Here is a 22,040-nt window from a genome sequence, read left to right as displayed (position 1 = left end):
TTGCATGTATTTCTTCAGGGAGCAATGCAAGAGACACAGGAGAAACAACTTAGGAATATTACAGTTGTCATTAAATCCTTTTTTATCAGTTCCTAGGGAAGAACTTTCATACATGAGTGGCTTCAATTCTGCATTTAGAATCCAAACCAGCACTGAAATATTTACATGCTTCTTTTTTTACGTGCTTGATAGCAGCGTCCAAAAGCAGGATTTCAGCATCCTAGTCAGGCAAGCACATATTAAACTGGGCTTAAAATTCTGTGGCTTTCCTCTCTCCATGCAGCACAAAAAATTTGGCTTCTGAACACAAGTACACTTCTTAAATTTTCCCCCTTCATCATGTGTATTACGATAGATGTATATACAGAAATAACTAATCAGTGGGTACCATGTAGCTTATTATGTGAATCCCCATACTCCCAGTAATTCAACCAAAATATTTAAACTGTCTTACCAAGGTTTGAGTGCTCTGAAGCCAATTCAATTGAAAGGTTTGGCATGTTAAGCTACTAATGGATTTTACTGATGCTCACCTTTGCCGTCTGTGAAGTTCCGTATACTAAGAATGTCATTAAGGTCCTGATAGTGGTTCTGCTTAATGTATGTTGTTTTCTCAGGAGTGTCCTGAAGTTGCATTGTGACCTCTTCCAAGTCTTTGTCCAGCTGCAAAACAAAGAGTACAAATCCTTCAAAATTCATGAGTCTTTGCTTCAGGCATCTGCACTGAGGCACAGCTTTCCATAGTCAGGCTGGAAGGCAGGTGGTAATGCAATTACTACACTGTGACAAATACAGTTTTCTTATAGCACTACTACACTACCTCTAAAAATAATGCTACAAGTAAAAAATTGTGTTCAACTGTGACATTGCACACAGGGCATAGGAGAGGAAAAAGCTTTAGTAGTTGACAGTAGAAGCAATTCAGGTGTACTGACAAATGAGAAAGATATAGGCATAAGAAAGCCCAGTCTGAAAACATCTGAACTCTTTATTATCTACATGCAAAATTGTGGCATACATAGCTATAACCATTTCATTCATCAAATTATTGAACCTACAGGAGAATGCAAGGGAGCTATGGCATGTCCAGTCATGTGAGTGACTGCAGTCAACTCTACCAGGAATGCACTTTCAGCACTGAGCAGAGCACAGTGTGCTCTCCTCAGAGGCTGACTTGTACTCAGTTGTCTACAGCCCTAATAGAAAATAACAAGAAACAAGCTTCCTAATCCTCTTTGTGAACAGCTGTGCACGGTGTAGTGTCCAGAGTATGTCCCACTCCCTAGCAGCTTTACTGAATTTTAGAAGTGCTGAATTTAGATTTATGTTTTTCCCTGTAGAACTGGGGCACAGCAACTCAAACTAGATGAGCCAGAGATGTAGCTGCTAGCCATGGTAGGGCATGTTCCAAATCCCCTTGACAATGAAACTGATTTGGACCCACTGGTTCTAGGAATTCTATCTATTTAAGTAAAGTCCAAAAGGAATAGTCAGGGCCCTGCAAGCACTAGTGTGGCTGCTCTGATCAGCCTTACCTGTGCTCACCATCATGAGCCTTGTGAGGCACAGGCTGAGAGCTTGTGCTAGGAGGTTTAGTAGAAAAAAAACTACAGTAGAGTAAAGGAACAGAAATAGCCAGCAGGCAGCTAGGCCTTCATTAAAAATTTCAAGGCTCTCACATGAAAGGGACCTGGCAAAGCTGAACTAAATTTCTTTAACAAGGCAGAGATAACTTTTACTTTTGGACTCTTTGGTAGCCTGAGTAAATACTTTATAGTTACATAGGCAATTGTCATTAATATCTGGGCAAAGAAATAACTGTTGCAATAAAATAGTTTTTCTTCAAGGTATAAGAATACAGACTGACTAAGAACAGGTTGATTTCTTTATGATATGATCAGTTATGGTTATCTTGTCTCAAAAATGGAGCAGTCTTCAAGACTGGTTTGTCATCATTTCAGGTCTACTGAGCAAGGATGGACATAACTATAAATGTACATGCTGTAGCTGCTATGTAATTCATGTACTCCACGTACTCAGCCTTTCCCTCAGTAGGTACTGAAGCAACCATCACCTTTGTGTCAAAAGAGTCAGCTCACACATTCATAAAGGTATCTTTCTACCTTAAGAAAATATGTAATTCTGTTTCATGGAAGACGTAAAAATATGTCTAGCAAGTTTTTGAGCAAACTCTAAGAGAGGCTGAGAAATAACAGCAGCAGCAGCCTCAGAACTCAACCATAAACAGGAACAAAGACAGCCCTTAAGTGCCCCTGGGGCTGCGGATCTCTGTTATGCTTGCTTGTAAAGGTTACACTTCTGGAGCTGTGGAGCTCAGCATGTCCATGTGAAACAGCAGGGTAATTGGCCTGTCACAAATAAATAGGGTAAGTTTAATTCCATTTTGCTAAGGCACATTTTCATTTTATCACACCTGCCACGTATTTGCTGTACTAGTTAGCAATCCATATAAATTGCCTCTTTCCTATTATTTAGATGGGAAAAGTTAACTTTTTTCTCTAAAAAGTAGCCAGTATTTAAGCAGATTGCAGAATTGCAACAAAAAAACAATGAAAACTGAAGTGCCTAGGCAGTAAATAGAGTAAACAATACCTCTGTAATTTTCATTCTCAAGCGGTGGTTCTCTGACTGCAATCCTTCTAGTCGAGATGTGCTGGCCTGATTGACGCTGGTGACTGATGTCGATGTTTTTGAATCTTCTTTCTTTTGATTTTGAGTGAACTGAAACCGTCTGTTCTGTGTGGCTGCATCTGGATTTGTTCGCAGTGTGATGAGCTGAAAGGTTGAAGAGCCTTAAGAAATCCTGTTTTATTTTTGCAGCTATTTATTTTGTATCTCAAAATACTGAAAGGTGAACCAAGAGCTTCTTTTTGACTTTCAAGTATAAAACTATGGAAAGTGAACTCTGCTTGCCATGTGCACTACTTGAGATGATTTCTGAATAACTTTATAGAATAGGTTAAATGAAAATGATTATGAGAAGGGAAGCATTCAAAAAATTAGGAAAAAACTCATTCAAAAGATATTTATCTGGATTTTAAATATACTAAAATATATTTTAATATCCTTCAATATGTATCTTTCTCCCTCATTGATATGTTCATACTTTCAAAGGATATATTCCTTCTGTAAGAAAAATACAATCCACCAAACCCTCCTCTTCCTAAGCACAGTTTCATCTGAAATTTCTCCTTTCCTACTGCTACAAGTAACGCTCAAGCAGTGAGAGACATGAAACAGGAGTATTAACAGAGAGAGCTCATGGGAGAAACTTAATTAGTTTTTAGCAACCCAAAATAAACCAAATCTGTTCAAAAAAATTAAATAAGCCACTTAGAAAAAGGTTAACCTTAAACATATTTAATTTAAGCAAATATAAGTAAAATTTAACACTCAGTGACAATGTGAAAATATCACCTCAACATGAGGAGAGAAGGCAACTGCTGTTTGGCAGCAGGGGGAGAGAGATTCTCAGATTACTCTAGAGAATACAAAATTTATGTTACTTGCCAAGCAGCATACATATAGATTCGTATACAGACAAAGCTGAAAGAGCTGCCTGCCCTGAGCGGATAGGCATGGAATCATAAATCCAAAGGTGTTGAGTGGTCTGAAAAGAGAGAATGGGCAATCATTTTGCATGCATAGCCCAGCCAGATTTTGTGGTCTAGCTGCATTTTGGAATTGATTCCTCTTATTCTTGAGAGCATGGAACTGTTCTGCAGCTCCAGTGGCATAAAGTAAGGCCCTAAATTCTGATCAACAGAGATCTGACTTCTCAGGCTCTGAAGAGTGTGATCCCTGGCATGTATTTACAGACCAAGGCTGCAGATTGGGATGATGCTTGCAGATAATACATTTTATTTTTCTGGTGGTAAAGTAGATGGAGAAGGCTAAGGTGCTCTGTATCTTCTTCACCTTAGTCTTTACTGGTAAAAATTGCCTTAAAAAATTCCACACCTCTAAAGTAATTGAATACATCAAGTTCAGCCAACCTGACGAGTTGTATGCCTGAGGATTAAGGGAACTTGTCCATGTCATCACGAGACCACTCTCAGTTACTTTTGGAAGATGATGTTGATTTTGAGTAGTTTTTGAGGATTAGAAGAAAGGAAATGTCACAGCTGATTTCAGGAGATGTGACAGAAGAATTTGGGGAAATGCCTCCTTGCCACCTTCACCTCAGTTTGGGGGGGATGCTGCAGTAGATCCTCTGGGGAACCATTTCCAAACACATTAAGAGCAAGAATGTGATTAGAAGCATTCATTGTTGGTTTATGAAAGAGAAATCCTGCCTGAACAATCTGATTTACAGCTGTCTTCAGTGAGATGTCTGGGCTGGTAGATGAGGGTAGAGAGTTATTTTTCTTGACTTAAGCAAAGATTTAACACTGTCTCCCAGAGCATCCTCAGAGTTAAACTGATAAAGTGACTGGGCAAGGAACCACTGAAGTGAATGCAAATTGGGCTGAACTGACAGGCTCAGAGGATTGTGGTAGCCAGTCACTAATGCTGCTCCTCAGTCTGGAAGGAAACGGGTCTGGGCCAACAAGGATCTCCTAAAGCTAGGCAAAGGGAAATTCCAAGTCCTGCCCTTGAGGAGAAATAAAACCCAAGCACCTACCCAAACAGCACAAGGTCTGTTTGGATGGAAAGTACCTTTCCAGTAAAGGCACTGGAAATTGTGGTGGAACATAAGCCAACAGTATCCTGGGCCAACAGAGGTGATCCTTTGTTCCTACTCAGCCTGGGCAAGAGCACACCGGGGGTGTTGTGTCCAGATTTGGGCTGCCCAGAACAAGAGAGACATAGGTGTAGTAAAGAAAGCCCAGAGGAGGGCCACAGAGATGCTAAAGAAGGTCCCAGCCCTTATGATACAAGTAGAGACTGATTATTTAGCCCTGAGATGGAAGACATTGTGGGGGCATGATATTATTCATGTGCATTCAATATATGATGGAAGAGATTAAAGAGGATGGAGCCAGACTCTTCTCAATGACCTGCAGTGAAAGGGAGGGAGACGCAAGCTCCAAAATCCAAAATTTTCATTTAAAGATCAGAAACAACGTTTCTTATTGTGAATGTGCTCAAATGCTGGTAGAGATACTCAGAGGAGTTGGGAATTATTCATCAGGAAGTAACCAAGGCCCAACTGCTTAAGGCCCTGGGTATCTTGCTGTAGCTGAGCTTTCCTAGAGGGAAGTGACTTCACTCTCACAAGTCTTTGTTTCAAATTAGGATGATTGTAATGACTGAGGTGTCTAAGTCCCAGACCAAAAACTACATGAAAATTAAGTTAAATATGAAGAATGGTAATTACAACGCTTCTTAAAACAGCAGGCAGAACTGTTACAAGATAAAAGTTCTGCAATTTGATGTGGTCTAAGTTCAAACTGAATATAAGATAGAAGTATTGCCACTGAATCATCTTCATCTGGGAGTTTATTGCTAAAAATTGGGTGTTTTGCAACAGGGACATGGTTTAATGCATTCATTCACATGGTATGAACTAGATAAAAAAAGTTCATGGGCAACATTGTTGGCTCATGCTGTATGAAGAATGAGGTTAGATGAGCTTTATATTTTTTTTTCTACCATATAGTCAATGGAACTTTTATATTGCTGTCTTATATCTGTGTAGTTTCAATTTTCACAAAGGGTCAACATTGAATATCCACAGAGCCAATTGCAAATAGGCATGAAATGCTACCAACACAGAAAAGGGATGTTTTAATCCCTAGAACTGATTTTACCTTGTTGTTCTGCAGGAAAATTGATCAGAATTAATGTGTTAATGCCATTGCAGCCAGAAATGATATGCACTTGCTGGGCAACTACGAGTGAGCCCATTGTTCTGTCTCAAAATGGATGGAGTAGAAAAATGGAAGGACATGGAAGCATCATAAACATGGATAAGTTTGTGACAGTTACTTCATGAAGAGAGAATGCATATTATGATTTTTTTCTTTTAAGGAAGTGAAGAGTATGTTGAAAAGTACTATAGACATCTTGGTCCTTAAAAAGATAATTAGACATTGAAGTTAATTTCTGACAGGAAAAATATACATAACAGGTCTTTGAATTCTGCTGATAACTTCTACAAAGTACCCTTGAATGCAGAAATCTAGAATAGTTTTAACAGTGTTTGGAAAGCATTTAGTTGGATAACAAGAATGCGTACAGTTAATGTAAGTACGATGCAGTATAATGCTATCAACACTTGTACCATGCAATGGAGAAGGTCATGAGCATTTTTTTCCTCTGATATCTCTTACTCTACTATGGGATTTTCCTCATGGCTTTTTCTGAGGCACTTGGTACTGAAAAAAATGGCAATGGATGAAGTGGACATTTAACTGGAGAAGGATAGTAATTGCCATGTTATAAGTAAATAAGATTAGTAGAGCTGACAAGAAGGAAGGGAAAATGTCATGTTTCATTCCTTAGTGTGTCTACATTGTTGAGTAGTTGCATACTTAAAAGGGTTGTGGGGTAAAATCGAATTTCAGCACTGTTGACCCAGGAGACTGCTGAAGATTAGTTAAAAGGAATGTACTTAGTACAGCAGAGAAATAGTGGCACTCACCTGGCTCAGAACCACATTACTGCCTGCATCTGTCTGGTCAGTTTAATAAAGGAGAAAGTGCAGTCTTCCAGGTCTTCATTATCATCCCCTGTGCTTGATGAGGCTTTAGTATTCACCAGAAATATACCTGAGTTGCCAATATTGTACTAATTTACAACAGAATTGCTTGAGGGGAGAGATTTGGTGCCTGTCTCACACTAGCATCTTATCTAGATTTACAAACTAGGTAGTGTTGGATATAATCTGTGGTGTCCAGAGGAGTTATTGGGCAACCTGAGCAGGCTGAAGGGAGGCTTACCAGCTGTGGCACAGCATGACCAGAGGAGATGTAGAACAATATATATGAGTGCTAGAAGAACTCTCCAGCTGTGAAAACACTCCCATGGGCATTGGAAGTGCTGCATTCCAGCCCCTGCTTCAACATCTTTTTTTGTACCTTAGCCAGTGAAGAATTTTATTGCTAAATAGCTAAGCATTTGGAAACCTGACAAGAGATGGAAAAAGGTTAGGGACTTCATGCTAGGGGGCTATGGTTCATGTTTGCATTTTGAGTAAAAAAGAACAGATGAAAAATGAGGGTGCGGTAATTGGGGTTTAAAAGAAGATCAGAGGAAGGGGTTAAAAAGGAATCAGAAAAGTAATTTCACAGCCTGTGACAAGAGAAGGATGGGCAAAGGAGCATGAAAGCAAAGGGGCAAAGGGCATGGACAGCATTAATAATTCTCTTTGAAGAGAGTTCTGACATTCTTTGGAGGTATTTTTGGCATAGGAGTTTTAATATGCATTTTCATACGGCTTACCCACTTAAATCTTGTAGTGTTTCAAAGTACACTCTATTGTCATGTCTGTGAATGTTCCCTCAATTTAGAACAAAGTTGTGATTCTTTCCTAAGATCCAGAACAAAAATATGACTATACACGTCTGTATGCCTTTTTAATATTTGAGAAGTGAATTGCAAAACTTGCAAAAACATCCTGTTTAGTCAGTCCTGGAGAATGAATTACTTTGCTTTTTTTTTGCAGATCACAAATCAGCTTTTATCTCTAGTCTGTACCTTTAATTTCTTTCAGTGGTCACACTTTGAGATAAGTTTATTAGCTTGTTTTTCTTGCTTCTTTTGCACACATAGTTCTCGGCTGCCCAGTAGATGGGATGCCACTTAGCACCAGAATCTACTGACTACAATTTGCTCAATACATTGATTGAATGTGGTCCAATAAAGAGCCTCTTATAAATACTCACTTGAAAAATCTAAAAACAGATTCTAGAGGCAAAAAGACCTACATTTTGCCTTGCAAATTTTTCAGAGATCGAACTGCATATGAATCTAATTTGAGGTAATAAGCTATGTTTACACAAGCCACTTAAAAGGAATGCAATTGAACATTTTACTCCAAAACATAGAATGCATTCTCTACTACTTTAGGCTTTGCTAAGTAAGCTTACATAAAAACCAGTTTTCCCTTCGTTCAAGATCTGTCATATTCATGTTTAAAGCTTAACTCAGCAAGGGAACTGATCAAGTTCCAGCCCTTTGTAGGTATCTTCTCGATTCTTCTAACAAGGCACGATGGACCTGTCCTCAGAGCCAAGAAGAGCAAAAGGAAATGAAAGCACGGGTCTCCCAGTCTCTGCCTCACTTAATCCTTTAATATACCTATTAATAAATATAACCTCAGAGTCAGCATTTGCAGCATACATACAGTTTTCCTCTGAGGTACTGACAAAGCCTATTGTACCACCATAAATGAATACTTGGAGGTTTCAACACAATCGATCTCTTATCATGATAGTGATCTAAAAAGATTTTACTATTTTTGTAGGTATAGAAACAGAGATCTTGATTATCTTATTTAGGGTATGTAAGAATCTTAGAATATCCTGGGAAGGGACCTATTGGGATCACTGAAGTGCAACTCCTGCACAGCAGCATTCCAAGGATCACACCAAGTGCCCAAGAGCATTGTTAAAATGCTTCTTGAACTGTGTCAAGCTGGTGCTGTTACCACTTCCCTGGATATCCCTTTCCAGTTCCCAATCACCCTCTTGGTAGAACCTTTTCCTAATATCTAACTGATAACTCCTCAGAGACAGCTTTATGCCATTCCTTTGGTACCTATAACTGGTCACCAAAAATAAGAGGGAAGGGAAGAAACATGGCAGAGTAGACAACAGGACCTGTCTCCCCTGAATCTCCACTTACATCTCCACTCTTTCCAAAAATTTCCTGAAAGTTGGAAATGGAGGCTGTTCTACTGAAACTACAGAAAACAACTTTTGTTTCCCCGGTCACCATTTCAGTAAAAATATAGGCATTATTAACTCATGTATTCACACTTTCTCCAAAATGTCATGAAGCTTTGTTTTTCCTTCAGGGTCCAGAGAGAAGCATTTATGGATGGGCTTGGTTAAGAATTCATACACATCCCCTGCACTTGAAAAGCTGATAAATACCTACATATTACATCATAATTACAAAACAGCAGGAAAAATATCTGGATCTATGTAAAACAAATTCACCTACCTTAGGTACAAACACAAGGCAGAGAGTGATGGTGCTGCAGAATATAATGACTAAAGCAACGATGCAGAACTGCACATTGGGCTGGTCCCGGGTGAGGAATGAAACAGCAGCACCAATAATGCACATTATCCCCACGTTGTACACACTCATCCCGATGTACTTGCTGTCATTCAAAGCAGGAATGCTGACATTTCGTGTCTCCCAGGCGAGGAAACACCCAAATAACTGGAATGGTAAAAGGAGGAGAAATGATGATAGTTTTAAGAGGAATTTGCTGTCATCCAGAAAAAGCACTGATTTGAAACAGGTATGTTTTCCAACTTGACAAATATAGGACATATTACAACTCAGAGATATACACCTACCTTTTCCTCAATATCTAATTACCTGTGTGATTTGTTTTGCTCACTAGGACAGATTCCTGCTCTAACAAGAAAAATGTGAAACTTAAAATTAGTTCTGATTGGAACAAATTTTTCTAAATGCTATGGTTATCTTTATATTTTAAATAGTTTTTAAAGACTGTCCTTCCTGTTTCTTTTCAAGGATTCCAGTAAAATATAATGTGCATTGTTTTTTTAGCTATTTTTAGCAGCTGTTCTCAATATACTCTTATCAATCTAGCTATTCATTACATGATTATCACCTACATAAATAAGCAGCAGTGCCAAGATGTGTCCCATGAGGGATAAATATATCATGTAGAAAGTGTCACCCGAGTTGTTCAAATTACAATTATAATGCCTTTTATTATAGTGGGAGTTGGTAATGGCCTTTCAATTGCAGTTGTCTAATGATTTCTGGCATAAAATATTCTTGTGGCAATTTTTTGTTTGCTTTTTTCCTTTGGTGTATTTTTAAGTTTTAGCCCCTTTGTTATTTGCAATATGCTTTTGCAATTCAGCAGGGGAAAGCCTTTAGTGGAAGGAAGCCATCTCCATCCCTTGAAATTTAATTAGATTTTTCTGCAACATGAACTGCTGCAGACAATTATTTTCTTCCTCTTGCATTCCTCAGAGGAGTTCTGGCAATGCAGTAAAAGCCAAAAGGAACTGAAGATGTTGTAAGGTAACCCAGCCTACGATCTCGGCACAGCCCCATAGGAGTGTAGAGAGCCTTGGGAAGCACGACAGACAGCAGATGGTATTGCATGGAAGGTAAGGACAGAGAGAGGAACTATCACTAAGGTCCAGGACATGGTTTCCATGTTTTCTAGCTTTTTTTCTGATCACAGTGCAGGGACAGACAAGAAGGAGAAAGAACAAATGTGCATTCCCATTGACCTTAGTAGCCTTCCCTCCAGACCAACCCATTTGTCCATAGTCACGTCACGGAGATAATATTCTCTTTTATACAACTGTAATTTATGTGCAAGCCAGGAAATTGGAGGTTACTGGTGATGCCATTTGGGGGATTAATTGCAGTTGTCTAGTACAGTTTACCTTCTATTCTTTTCGCTTTTTTTTTTTTTTCCTGTGGCAAATAACCTGGACTGGAAGAACAGTATTTGGTTGCCAGACAAGCAAAAGAGATTAGAGAAATGGCAGATTGATGTTTGCTCGACAAGCTTGGGTTTCAACCCAAGTTGTAATAACACCAGGACACTGGTAATGCAAATTTTCTTGATTATTTGCCTAGTTTTAATCTCAAATAACAATGGCAATAAAGCCAACCACTCAGCTACTTGGCACTCCCACAGGCACTTGCAGGCTGCAGCCACCTACCATCCAGGCACTTCCAACCAGGACATGCTGCTGAGCTCCCAGCCCTGCCCTCCTGAGCTTGTCTGCTGGCTTATTTCATGCTCTTGCCTACAGCACACGTCACTCTGCCACTTGTTCATGAGCAGAGCTGGCTGGGAGGCTTTGGAAGATTAGGCATCTACTCAGCCCATGGAGTGTGGCAGGCTGCAGGGGCTTCCCAGTCCAGGCAAGGATGTAGAACCATTTGCTCACCCACTTTCCAATGCTGCTGTCACTGCTGCAGTCCCTATCAAGATACATTGCCACTGGCCTTCCCTTAGAATTGCAGGAAGAACTGTAGGGGCTGCTGCAGGCAGAGCATAGGAAGGGGATGCTCTTAAGGGGTCTGTGGACAGCTTCCTGGGTCAGCAAGGGGTCTCAGCCATTTAGGCAGAGCAGCTGAGGTGAGTGAGCCCCTTATAAAGCTTTGTTCTGGAGCGACAGCTCATCCTCTGGTTTTCAGAGCCCCTCTGGTAAACACGGTAATCTCTCCAGTAGGGAAGGATGCAGGCAGCACTCCTTTGCTGTTGGGTCTGGCACTGTGCACAGGCAGAGCAGGAGTGTACAGACTCCTTTTCAGGCTCTGAGGAAGGACATTGTCACTGTATTCACCTGGGTGCATGGGGGATCATACAGTGGTGGTACCTTTTGTCAGGGCACAAACCTGTTCCCCCAAACGTCACCTCATCAGGGGTTGCCTGTTCTCCACTCCCGGCACTCTTGGTGCTGCAGTACTCAGTTCTGCTGCAAATTTACATTTTGCCAGCCCTGAACTGACAAATAGGCTGGTCTGGGCTGAGCTGTTTTGAAGGGTAGAAGGAATCCTTGTCTGTATTTCTACATCACATTTTTAAAGGGATGAGACCCTGATGAACTATGAAGAACATTTCTATCTTCTCATACTATGGTTAATTATTAATAAGATTTTTAAGGTTGTAGGTCATCCCTCCCTCTCCTCCACTTCCCCCACTATGAACAGATTCCATTCCAAAAGGATTATTCTGGGAAGACAGCCAACATCCTTACATGAGGCCAGCACTTATTACAAATAATGGGGACGAATTTATAGCTGAGGTGGTTATAAAATGATCTAAAAGATCAATTATAATGGAAAAAAGATCGTTGTGGGGGGTTACAATTTAGCCCATTCTCATTTATAATTGACAACAGCATGGAAAATGGTTAAATATCTTTTGGATGAAAGGAAGATATATATTTATTTATATGATTACTAAAGGAATGGAGAGGCTCTTGAAGCAAGTGTGTTTCCTCAGAATGAGGCATTATAAATCTGGGAGCATTGCTTTTAATTTTTATTAGCATATCGGGTAAAATGCTTGCCTCAGGAAGAGAGATCTCCTTTTCTAGAAGTCACAACTCATCTTTGAGACTCAAACATGGTTAAAAGCTGAGAGTTTTCTGCATCCTGCTGCCAGGGCAGTGGTGGTTGCAGAGGTGCTCTTTGTTTGCTGGGTACAGATGCCTGCAGGGCTCTGTGGGGCTGTAGATTTCTCCTCTGAGATACAGCCTTCCTGAGGGAACTTCATGCTTTGCTTTTTCTCCACCTGCCCTTCCTATTTTACCCCTTCCCGAGGCTCAGACAATATGCACACATGAAAGATTCAGTTTTATGACTGCAGAAATCCTGTAAATCCCTTGGTAAAATCCTGCAAAATGGCTTGGCTGAGGAATGGGATGCAGACATTGCTAGTGAAAGGTCCAGATTTCTGTGATCCCTTGACAACTTTTGAATATGAGACTTGGGAGCTACAGTTAAAGACACAGACTCATAGTACCTAGTTCAGCTCCTCTTTACTCCTGGTACCTAAACTTTAAACATTCATCTTCCCAGACAATAAAATTACATTTCAAATTATGTCTGGGGGGGACCTAATTCTTGAGGCTGCTTTGGAATTGAAGGACTATTTGATATTTTTAGGCTGCCTGATGGGATTTGCAATGCAGCTGTCTCTCCTCCTATTGCTCCTAGAGGGCTCAAGCTGGTAAAGGCTTCTCAAGACTGTCTGCTGGCAAAATACATCAACAGCCATCTTCATTTGAGACAATGATGTTGGTGATGACCATTGTGTAGCTTCATGTTTGGAGAACACAGCACAATTCCAAATTTTGCCTGAGATGTGCTCCCTAACCCCAGAGCAGAGTCTGGCTTCAGAGGGAGCTCTCAAACTTCTTTCAGAGCTGCTGGATTTTATGTAATGAGAGAGTGACTGTCTTAATTAATTGGGCACTTGCGTGGGATGTTAGTTCTGATCTCTGCTGAGAATTTTGATTAAACAGTCTTTAGGGAAGGCGTGCATAAATACACATTGGGATGGAGGCAGGCAGCTCCTAGCAGTGCTCCAGTGCTGGATTCAGAGAGGTGTAGGACACATCTGTCCCCAGTCACTGCTTTACACCAGTTACAATTCCCATCCTGAGGCTTCTGACGGACCCCACGCATCTCTGAAGGAGTTTGAATAACTCAGGGGTACACGTGCCCCAAGAGAAAGCTGTCACCTAAAATTTAAGGACACCTCAGCCTACTGTCAAGCCTAATGGCCTAATTTTAGTCCTTTTTGGTTCTCAACCAATGCCACTGAGAATGCAGATAGGAAGGGCCGCCTACACTGTTATTCATGAACTTAAAGCCTTCTACAATTTTGGTGGTCTAATACACACATCTTCTTGATATAGAAAGTGCCGTAAAATATTGGTTTGGATTTTCTCAGAAGACATGGGCAGCTGTACAGGCAGGATTGGTTTGTTTCATCTTTTGTTTGAGGGTAGGCAGCTTCCATTTAACACTGATTTAGAGTATTGCCTTTGCAGCTGCTGGTATGGTAGGTTTAGGCTGGGTTGTCAGTGCACCTAAAAAGGCTACAGTGAGAAAGTCTATAATGAGAAAACCACTGTATAAATTTGGAGAAAACAGTATCTGAAGACAACAGGATTGTATCATCACTGTGATTAAAGACAGAATAAAAGAAATCTGTGTTAAAATGGTAGAGGTGTAACAGGAGTATGGAGAATATTATACTTGTGCTTAGATTCAACCGGCAAACTTTAATTTTAAGAAATGTTGTACTGACCAAATTTTGATACCTGAAAATATAATAAAAGAAGAAGACAATTGGAAGACACTTAAAACTGTATTTTAGAATTCTACCAGCTAGTTAATTTTAAATCTTGTTCATGAGAATTACTGCTAAACACAGTAACAATTGCTTGGATCCACAATGTATATCAATGCAACCAAGTGCCTAATTTGCTATTGGATTGCACAGACTGTCACAAGACAGGAAAGAAATTATTTATTCACCTCCATTTCCCTGCACTGCCCTTAAACTATTTTTTAAATGTTTCATTATAAAGTCATGCCAGCTTAGGTTATGAACAGTATTAGGAAAGAAAGATAGAGAAAATGACACAAAAGATATCTGACAAGAGCAGAGAAATACCAGAGGAAAGATCTCCAGTCTTGTCAGAAGTCATGCTTGCCAATAACTAGGGGATATGGTATTGGAAAGATTATATACTGGACTTGTGGATCGTAGCCCTGCTGTGTGCCACATAAAAGAATAAAAGCAAGCCTTTTCTCCAAAGATTTTACATCTGGAGACTTTTGTTTGTTTTGGTTTTGTTTCTTCTAGCTAGATTACTGTGAGATTTCCCCCCCTGGCCCCCTTAAACCAAGGCAGTTCTGGACTCTGACCCATGAAGACACTTCAGCCTGAAGTAACTGTGAAGCTTGGCTTGTGTGTTTCTCTATTTGGGTTAATTCATTAAATCCAAATCATCACAGACACAGGCACATTTTTATTTCAGTGAAATGGCTGCAGATATTTTTCAATTAAAAAAAAAGTAATTTTGGTTTTCATGTTTTCACCGCAGAATTGTGCAGTACAAAATACTGAGCAGCTTCCAGGAAGATGCATAGAAAAATGACTTTTTTTAAAATTTTTTAATTACCTGTACAATAAGTAGGGTTAGAAAACTGAAAGGCAAACTATTCCCTTTTAGGTCTCTTATCTTCACTGTCAGTACAATCTGATGTTAAACCATTGCTCACTCCCCTGGTCTGCCATGAGTCAGCTGTGTATTTAGTTAACTTTCACAGGGTTGCTCTGGATAGACATTACTAAATGGAAGCTTAATATTTCTATTGAGCATTAGGACAAGAGCTAAATATTGATTTTAATTGCAAGATATGCATATTCAGCCACTCAGCTGAAGGACTTTCTTCTTAAAGGTCTTGGCAAAACCCTTTATTCCTAGTGCAAGACAGAAAAACATCTGCACAAAGCTATGAACACTAACAGGCATCCAGATTTCACTTTGTACTCCACTCTCCCAAATCAACATGTCAATAAAATATTTTCCCCTCTTTTCATTCAGAGTATATTTGACTTTTTGCATGAAAATTCTGCTTAGTCATGAAACAATTATAGAACCCAATTGAAACAAATACATAACTGGTTATTAGCAAATATCCATTTGGAATAGCTTTCTACTGTCTCTGGCATAAGATTACCACAATTACAGGTCTGTAAAGAGGTGAAGCACCTCTGCTAAAAGCCAGTGTGTGCTACAGTTTAAATCTATTTCTGCTATACAAAAACTGATGCCAAGAGACATGTAAGGGAATACTGCACTATCTGCAACATTTCAAAAATATATTTGAATATATTTCTTTATGGTCATATTAGGAAAAAAATTATCCAACAAAACCATATGGAAATGTGGCTTTGGATGCTAAAATACTGTCCATGTTTTATTGAAAAAATAATAAATATCTGGTACCACTATAAACTACTTTCCCCCACCACAAAGCTTGACTGTCTTCCTCTCTAATTATTGTAAGATGGGATAGATGGGTCCCACCATATATATGAGTTGGAATCATGCAAGTTAATTGATAAGGAGGTAGGTCCTTCTTCTGAGTTTTCTTTTTGATCATGAATAGAATTAAAAAGAATGCAAATATATGTGTTAAAAATCAGAGGTACTATCAGAAAACAATGGGGAATTTTAACATAAACTGAAAACTATTCAGTTTTTCTACACATAGAATGTATTAATTTTATAAAGAAATTAATTAATAATATGGTTGATATAATCTGATAAGATAACTGGGAGGGACTTGAGGAAATAATCTAGTGGAACCTCATGCTCAAAAAGCAGGCTCAGATGTGAGTTCACTTCAGGTTGTTCATACTTTTATTCAGTCTGGTTCTGGAACTTTTTAAGGACAAAGGCTGATCAAAATGTCTGGGTGAGCTGCTCCACTGCTTCCCTTTCCTTAGTGACAAAAAATTATTCTTTACATCCAGCTTTCATTGAGTAAATATAAAATAAGAATAAAATAATAAAAGGAGGAGCATGTGTTGCACACCACAGCTGTACTGTTCATACCCAGCTCCTGGGCTCGACACACACAGAGGGCTTAAGCACCTGGAGCAGCAGTGAGAAGCTACATCCAGTATCCAGCAAAGACAGCCAGACCATCCCTCAGTAGCACCTGCAGGTACCTAAGTGCTGTCAGTGACTGAATTTTCTGCTGGATATTTGTGAACTGGTTCCTGTCACAGAACCAGCATCTGCTTCTCCTCCTGCCTGCTGAGGCAAGAACACCAAGTGCCGACTGAAGACTGGGCTGCAGGGCACTGACTGGAACCCAAGCTCTAAACCATGGTACCTAATTCCTTTTTTTGAAAATCTACTTCCAAGTGCATGAAAAAAATGGAAAAGTACTGTTTATGTATTAGCCAACAAAGCAAAGGAAGCCTTTGGAGAGGAGAAGGGGTACCAGCAGGTATATTTGCAAAGAGCAATGGAAAGATGTTTGTGTATGTGCTGTAAAGGATATGTCCAAAGCTGCACATGCGTAAAAAAGCTATTCTTACCTTAAAAATTGTTTTGGTTGTTGTGGAATGTAAAACAAACAAGGAATAAAATTGGCCAAAGACTGGGCAGAATGTAACAAAAGTTAAAAAGAGGAAATTCATAATAATGATTGTGAATCAAAGATCTAAAATAGAGATAGTGGAAAGGTAAGTTAAATGTATAGTAGCAAATGAATGGCTGACAGCATTAACAGAATTCATAAGGATTTATAAAAATGGAGAAGTGGAGAAAAATGAATCGCAATAACGATTCATTCCTTGGGAGATGACAGATTCAATAGCAATGATGCATGATAAGATATGCTTAACAAGGGGTTTTGTCCTATATTTACATAGAGATGAAAGAGTCCATTCACATCTTGCCAAAACAGTGAAGTGCAGCTTATTCCAGCAGTAAGAGAGAGCTCTTGAAAACTCTGTCAAGACAAGGTGTTGTAATCACAGAGATCCCGTAACTTACATGCAGTAGTTTTAGGAATTGATTTAGAAGTTGTCTGGACTGCTGGGCGTAATTGTTGATATTTATTGGAATTCTGGCAAAGCTCCACTTAAGATACAAAGAGGCCATATGGGAAAAGACAAAGTGGAACACCCCCAGTGATTACAGAGCTATTGCCATAATTTCTATCCTAAGCAAATTAATGAAATGGCTGACACATGAACTCAGCCAATAAGTGGGAAAAAAAAAAAATGGATACCAATATAATTCAAATTGCTATTATTTTTTTTTAAATGAGTTTGCAAGACTGAATAAAGGTAATTACATTCATGCAGGGTATATGGATTTCCCAGTAGTGTTTGTCTTAATACTGCACAGTATCATTATTTAAATACAGAATGCTATAAAATCAATACAAAAAATTTAAATTGAAATCTGTGTGATGGATCTCAACATATTACTAATAATGAGAAGCTATTAAAAAAAAGAAGATAGTTTTAAAAAAAATTCCAACTTAAGCTGTCCCAGATATGTACATTGACTTGAAGGAGATAATAACATGGCTGAAAATGATGCAGAGGAAGCAGAGGGTAAGGATGTTAGACAACTCACAGAAAGACTTTTAGAGAAATCACAGAAACTGATTTCTGTGAATCAGAAATTATTCACATTTGGCTGAATGCAAGGAAATTTGCCTAGAAATAAAGACATCAGGTAATTTTACAGTAAGAGGGATGACATATATGCAAGACCCACCAAAATTCAAGGCTTGGAAGTAAGACAAATTCAGCTTCGCAATTAGAAAGCCTTAAGAAACAGAGGGTTCTTTCAGACTTTAAATTAAGATTGAACATTATCCCAAGGATCTATTTTAGTTGAATTAATATTTTCTTTGGCTTCTAAATCAATTACAGAGTTGTGTTGAGCAGTATGTCAACTATAGTGAAATGTCGGAATATGAATAGTAAGAAGAAAATAAATTTCTTATTCTTAGTGACATTTATCAAGTCCCATGATGAATATGCATTATTTTTTTCCTATCTCAGTCATGAAATACTGATATTTTTCATTCTTGGCAAGGTTAGCTGAGGACAAAACAGTGTCTGAGAAGTGGCCACTATTATTAGTTACAGCTTAAAACCCCCTCAATTAACCCAGGGAGAAAATAGGATTTCATACAGAGAGCAACAGTCAAGCTTAAAATATAGTTTTGCCACAAAAGCCTCTTTCTCAGTAGCTGAATAACAGGTACCTGTAATAAGATGTCAGGGACACAATGAAACTTCCAACATATGTACACCTTGAGTCTAATGTTAACACCAAGCTTTATCAGGAAGAGAGGAATTAAACAGTAGACAAGACTAATGTGTGTGTGATTAATAAGCAAAGCATTCTAGGAGCCCAGTCCAGCATTGTTGTGGCTGAGATGAGACAAGTAACTCATACCCCTCAGAAAGATGTTAGTGCACTCCCTAATAATGCACCACCAGCAAGTTTAAGGTGGTGTGTTTTCTATCATCCTTTGGCATATACGAAAGAAAAGTGCTTTTCAACTATGTCTGCCTCATCAAAAATCAAAATACTGCAACTGACATGCTGGTGTTCAGGTGCAGGTTGGACTTGATCTCAGAAGCATTTTCAGCCTAATTGATTCTGTAGTTCTGTGATGGTCAACACGTACACATAGACAGACTTTGAACTTGTATGCAGCCTTTTTGGAGCTGAGCTTGAGATGGGAGAAAACAGTGAATCCTCTAGATGTGGAGGAGCTGGAGAAGACTAATACACTGGTTATTAAAAAAATTAATAAAATGGTAAAGGCAAAATTTCGGATGGTAATTTCCCTGTTATTCTCTAGTCACCTGAGGAATCTAAATCTAATAAGTGAGAAGCCTTCATGCAGAGTAAGCATTTCGTCACATCCCTTCAGAGGCAATTGAAGAATTGTGAATCTGACTTTTAGAGTTTGCTAACTTTAATGAAGAGGGATCCAGTGTATCCTGTTAAGTAATGCCTTCCCTTATTTTGCCATTCCTTGCCTTCCCTGCCCTTTCCTGCCCTTCTGTGCTCTGCCTTACCCTGCGTGATTCATTCACTGCATCAGTGCATTTAAGACATCTGAATGGACAGTATTGCTTTTACTTCAAGACAAAAAAGAAAGGAACTTTTTTAGGTTAACCCCATTTTTCATATTACCATTTTGAGGCAAGAGGTCATAGTAAATAATTTTGGCCTAAGTAAAGCAATTTCACCTTAACATTGTGCTGTAATTAGCAATACTAGCTCTTTAGTATATAGCATGTTAAATTAGATATGTGTTTTATTATTAAAAATCACAGAATTTTGTATTAGCTAAACCTTCATAAACAGTAACAGGAGAGGTTCTGTTTTTTTTGTTCTGAAGGCAAAGTATGTGGTGTACAGAATGTCTTTAGTGATGAGATAAAATGCATCAATTCTGTTGTCCTCATATCACTCATTCACTCTTCATAGCAATTATTTAAATGATTCAGATGAGTATCTTCCATTTTAATATGTAGCAATTTGTGTGTTAAGAGGCCACTGGAGTAATAAAAAGTGTGTATTTCACTGGTGGTTATGAAACAGTGTCTGAAATTATTGAGTAATGGCATATGTAAAATAAATGAGATATTAGCAGTGCTTAAGCTGAATATTATAGATATACCACAAGCCAAGAAATTTGATAGTGAATTGAGCATTTTATGTATGCATGTATGCACATATATGCACATATTATTGTCTAATAATGTAACGGCATTTGCAAAATAAGTTTGCAAGTGACACTTGCAGACTTAAAGAGAGTCACATATCTTGTAGAAAACAGTCTAACATATGTGCTGACAAAACAATCTAGGGCAAAGGACTAGTAAGAACCCAAGCAGTTTGACTGATTCTACTAACACTACTCAAACTTGAAAGCTCAAAGAAAGTTGCCAGAAAATGTATATTCCTTGATGCTGTGCTACATCCATGGCCGCCCCGAGCTGACCAACCAGTAAGACATGCTGAGGTGTGGTATCTCTCCTAATTCCTGATCCTTCTTGAGAGATTACATATGTCCTAGTTCTTTATTTCCTACTTGGGCATTCTCTGAAAAGGAGGCACCTACACCTAAAGCTGCCTTTTTTTAAAATTTCTTTTTCTTTAAAGGAAGCTGAGAAAGCTTCCTTTTGACTAGCAGCTCGAGGATCAGAGCTCTCACCTGGAGACACGGTGCTGGTGCCTCCTTGCTTGAAGAGTGGTCTGACCACAAAGCAACTGTTTAGAATTTACAGAAACAAAACTTCTCATCCCTCCCTGCTGAACCTCATATTGGATATTTAAAGACTTTTCAGCCTGAAAAAAGCAGCATGAAAAGCAGCAGGGCTCATCAGAGCAGTCATTCACAAGGGAGAGGGAACCAGGCACCAGCAGCCCCCTCTGGGCAGCAGCACCAACCATGCCAAGTGGAAGCAGCTGATCCAATCCTTCCCCAGTGTCCTAATGAAACAGCATGTTCCAAATGCACAGAGCAGATTGACCCCTTCAGGCAGTGTGGACTAATGTCTGTCAGGCTTAGGATCCAGATGGGGCTCAACTCTAGGAAGGTGTTCCACTGGTCAGTGCTGTCCATATCAGATGTTTTCAAAACCTTCAGGCTCAGGAGCTTTTAATCACCTATACAATTTCTCTTTTTTCCTCTTTTTTCTTTTTTTTTTTTAATTTTTTTTTTTTTTTAATTTTTTTATTTTTTTAACTAGCAAGCCTCAGGGTCCCTGGTTCCTGAAGTCTGTTTTAGTTACTAAAATTTTTTATGGAGATGGGCCTCAGTGACAAAAGGTTTATTTTGATTCAGGCCCCAGATTAATCTTCCATCTCATGACTATTCCTCAAATCCATTAGCAACTAAGAAGCAAACATCTCAAACAACCAAGTTCTACCTTTTGGAGAACCTTCAGGAATTTGGATGATTTGACTTCTTTATTTACAAAGTTGTCTCATTTATAGACCCATCTTTTCAGTACTGAATTTCTAAGTTTGTGGTATATCCATAATATTCTGCTCAAATGCTACTGATGTCTTATTTATTTTACACATGCATATATCCACATATTACTGTCTAATGAACACTAGAACAGAACTGATTGTAGAAGTTGTACTCAAAGCACTTTTTACTCAATCCCAGCCATCAGGAAACCAAATATAATTCAGTTCATGCCTATCAGCAAATAGCAGCTTGAAGTGATGTGCAGAAGAAGCTGTGCTTACCATCAGCAGCCCTTTGTAGGCATAGACAATCCCAAGCCAAATGGTCATGTGGGTGTTTTCGCAGTGCTCCAGGATTGGTCGGATGGAGATATCTCTGCCCGCAGGGTCCGGCTGCAAAAACAAAGGGTGAAATGTTTGGACTCAGATTTCCTTTGCTTCACACCTCAGTGGTACTTAGCTCTATTTCAGGAGATTGAGGATGTGTAGGACACAGAGTGGACAATTTAAGAGTAACTTGTGGTGACAGCAGACCCATGAACCTGCAGAGAAGTACAGTGAAAAGCAAGGATCTGAGGAAACAGTTGCTAGATAGCTACTACCTGGTGAGGTCACATCTACTGCAAACCTGAAAGAAAATATCTGAAGTCACTCTATATTTAACAGTGTCATTCATATTTATCAGCTTTAGGACATCTACTTTTTCTATAAGGCAAACAGCTTGAAAGAACAGGCATGAAAAATAATTTATTCAAATTTCTCTTTCCTTCACCTGCAGCTCTTGTGTCACTGGCAATGGCTGATAAACATTTGAAACATTGCTGTGTTTCAGGTGGT

General features: G+C 39.0%; 1 protein-coding gene across 2 annotated transcripts in view; it reads right to left on the bottom strand.

Moving 5' to 3' along the window:
• GABBR2 (gamma-aminobutyric acid type B receptor subunit 2) overlaps positions 1–22,040 on the bottom strand; it is a 457,582-nt gene that overhangs the window by 17,488 nt on the left and 418,054 nt on the right. For both annotated transcript variants that reach the window (XM_066560586.1, XM_066560578.1), the window contains 4 exons: positions 21,486–21,596; positions 9,133–9,357; positions 2,614–2,796; positions 534–663 (listed from right to left, as the gene is read on the bottom strand). In XM_066560586.1, the coding sequence (XP_066416683.1) occupies positions 534–663; positions 2,614–2,796; positions 9,133–9,357; positions 21,486–21,596 (649 nt within the window). The remainder of the gene's footprint in view (positions 1–533; positions 664–2,613; positions 2,797–9,132; positions 9,358–21,485; positions 21,597–22,040) is intronic.

The sequence above is a fragment of the Molothrus aeneus genome, chromosome 1, assembly GCF_037042795.1.
Source record: "Molothrus aeneus isolate 106 chromosome 1, BPBGC_Maene_1.0, whole genome shotgun sequence".
NCBI lineage: Eukaryota > Metazoa > Chordata > Aves > Passeriformes > Icteridae > Molothrus > Molothrus aeneus.
The sequence above is the reverse complement of the archived record's forward strand: the minus strand, read 5'-3'. Positions and strand labels throughout refer to the sequence as shown.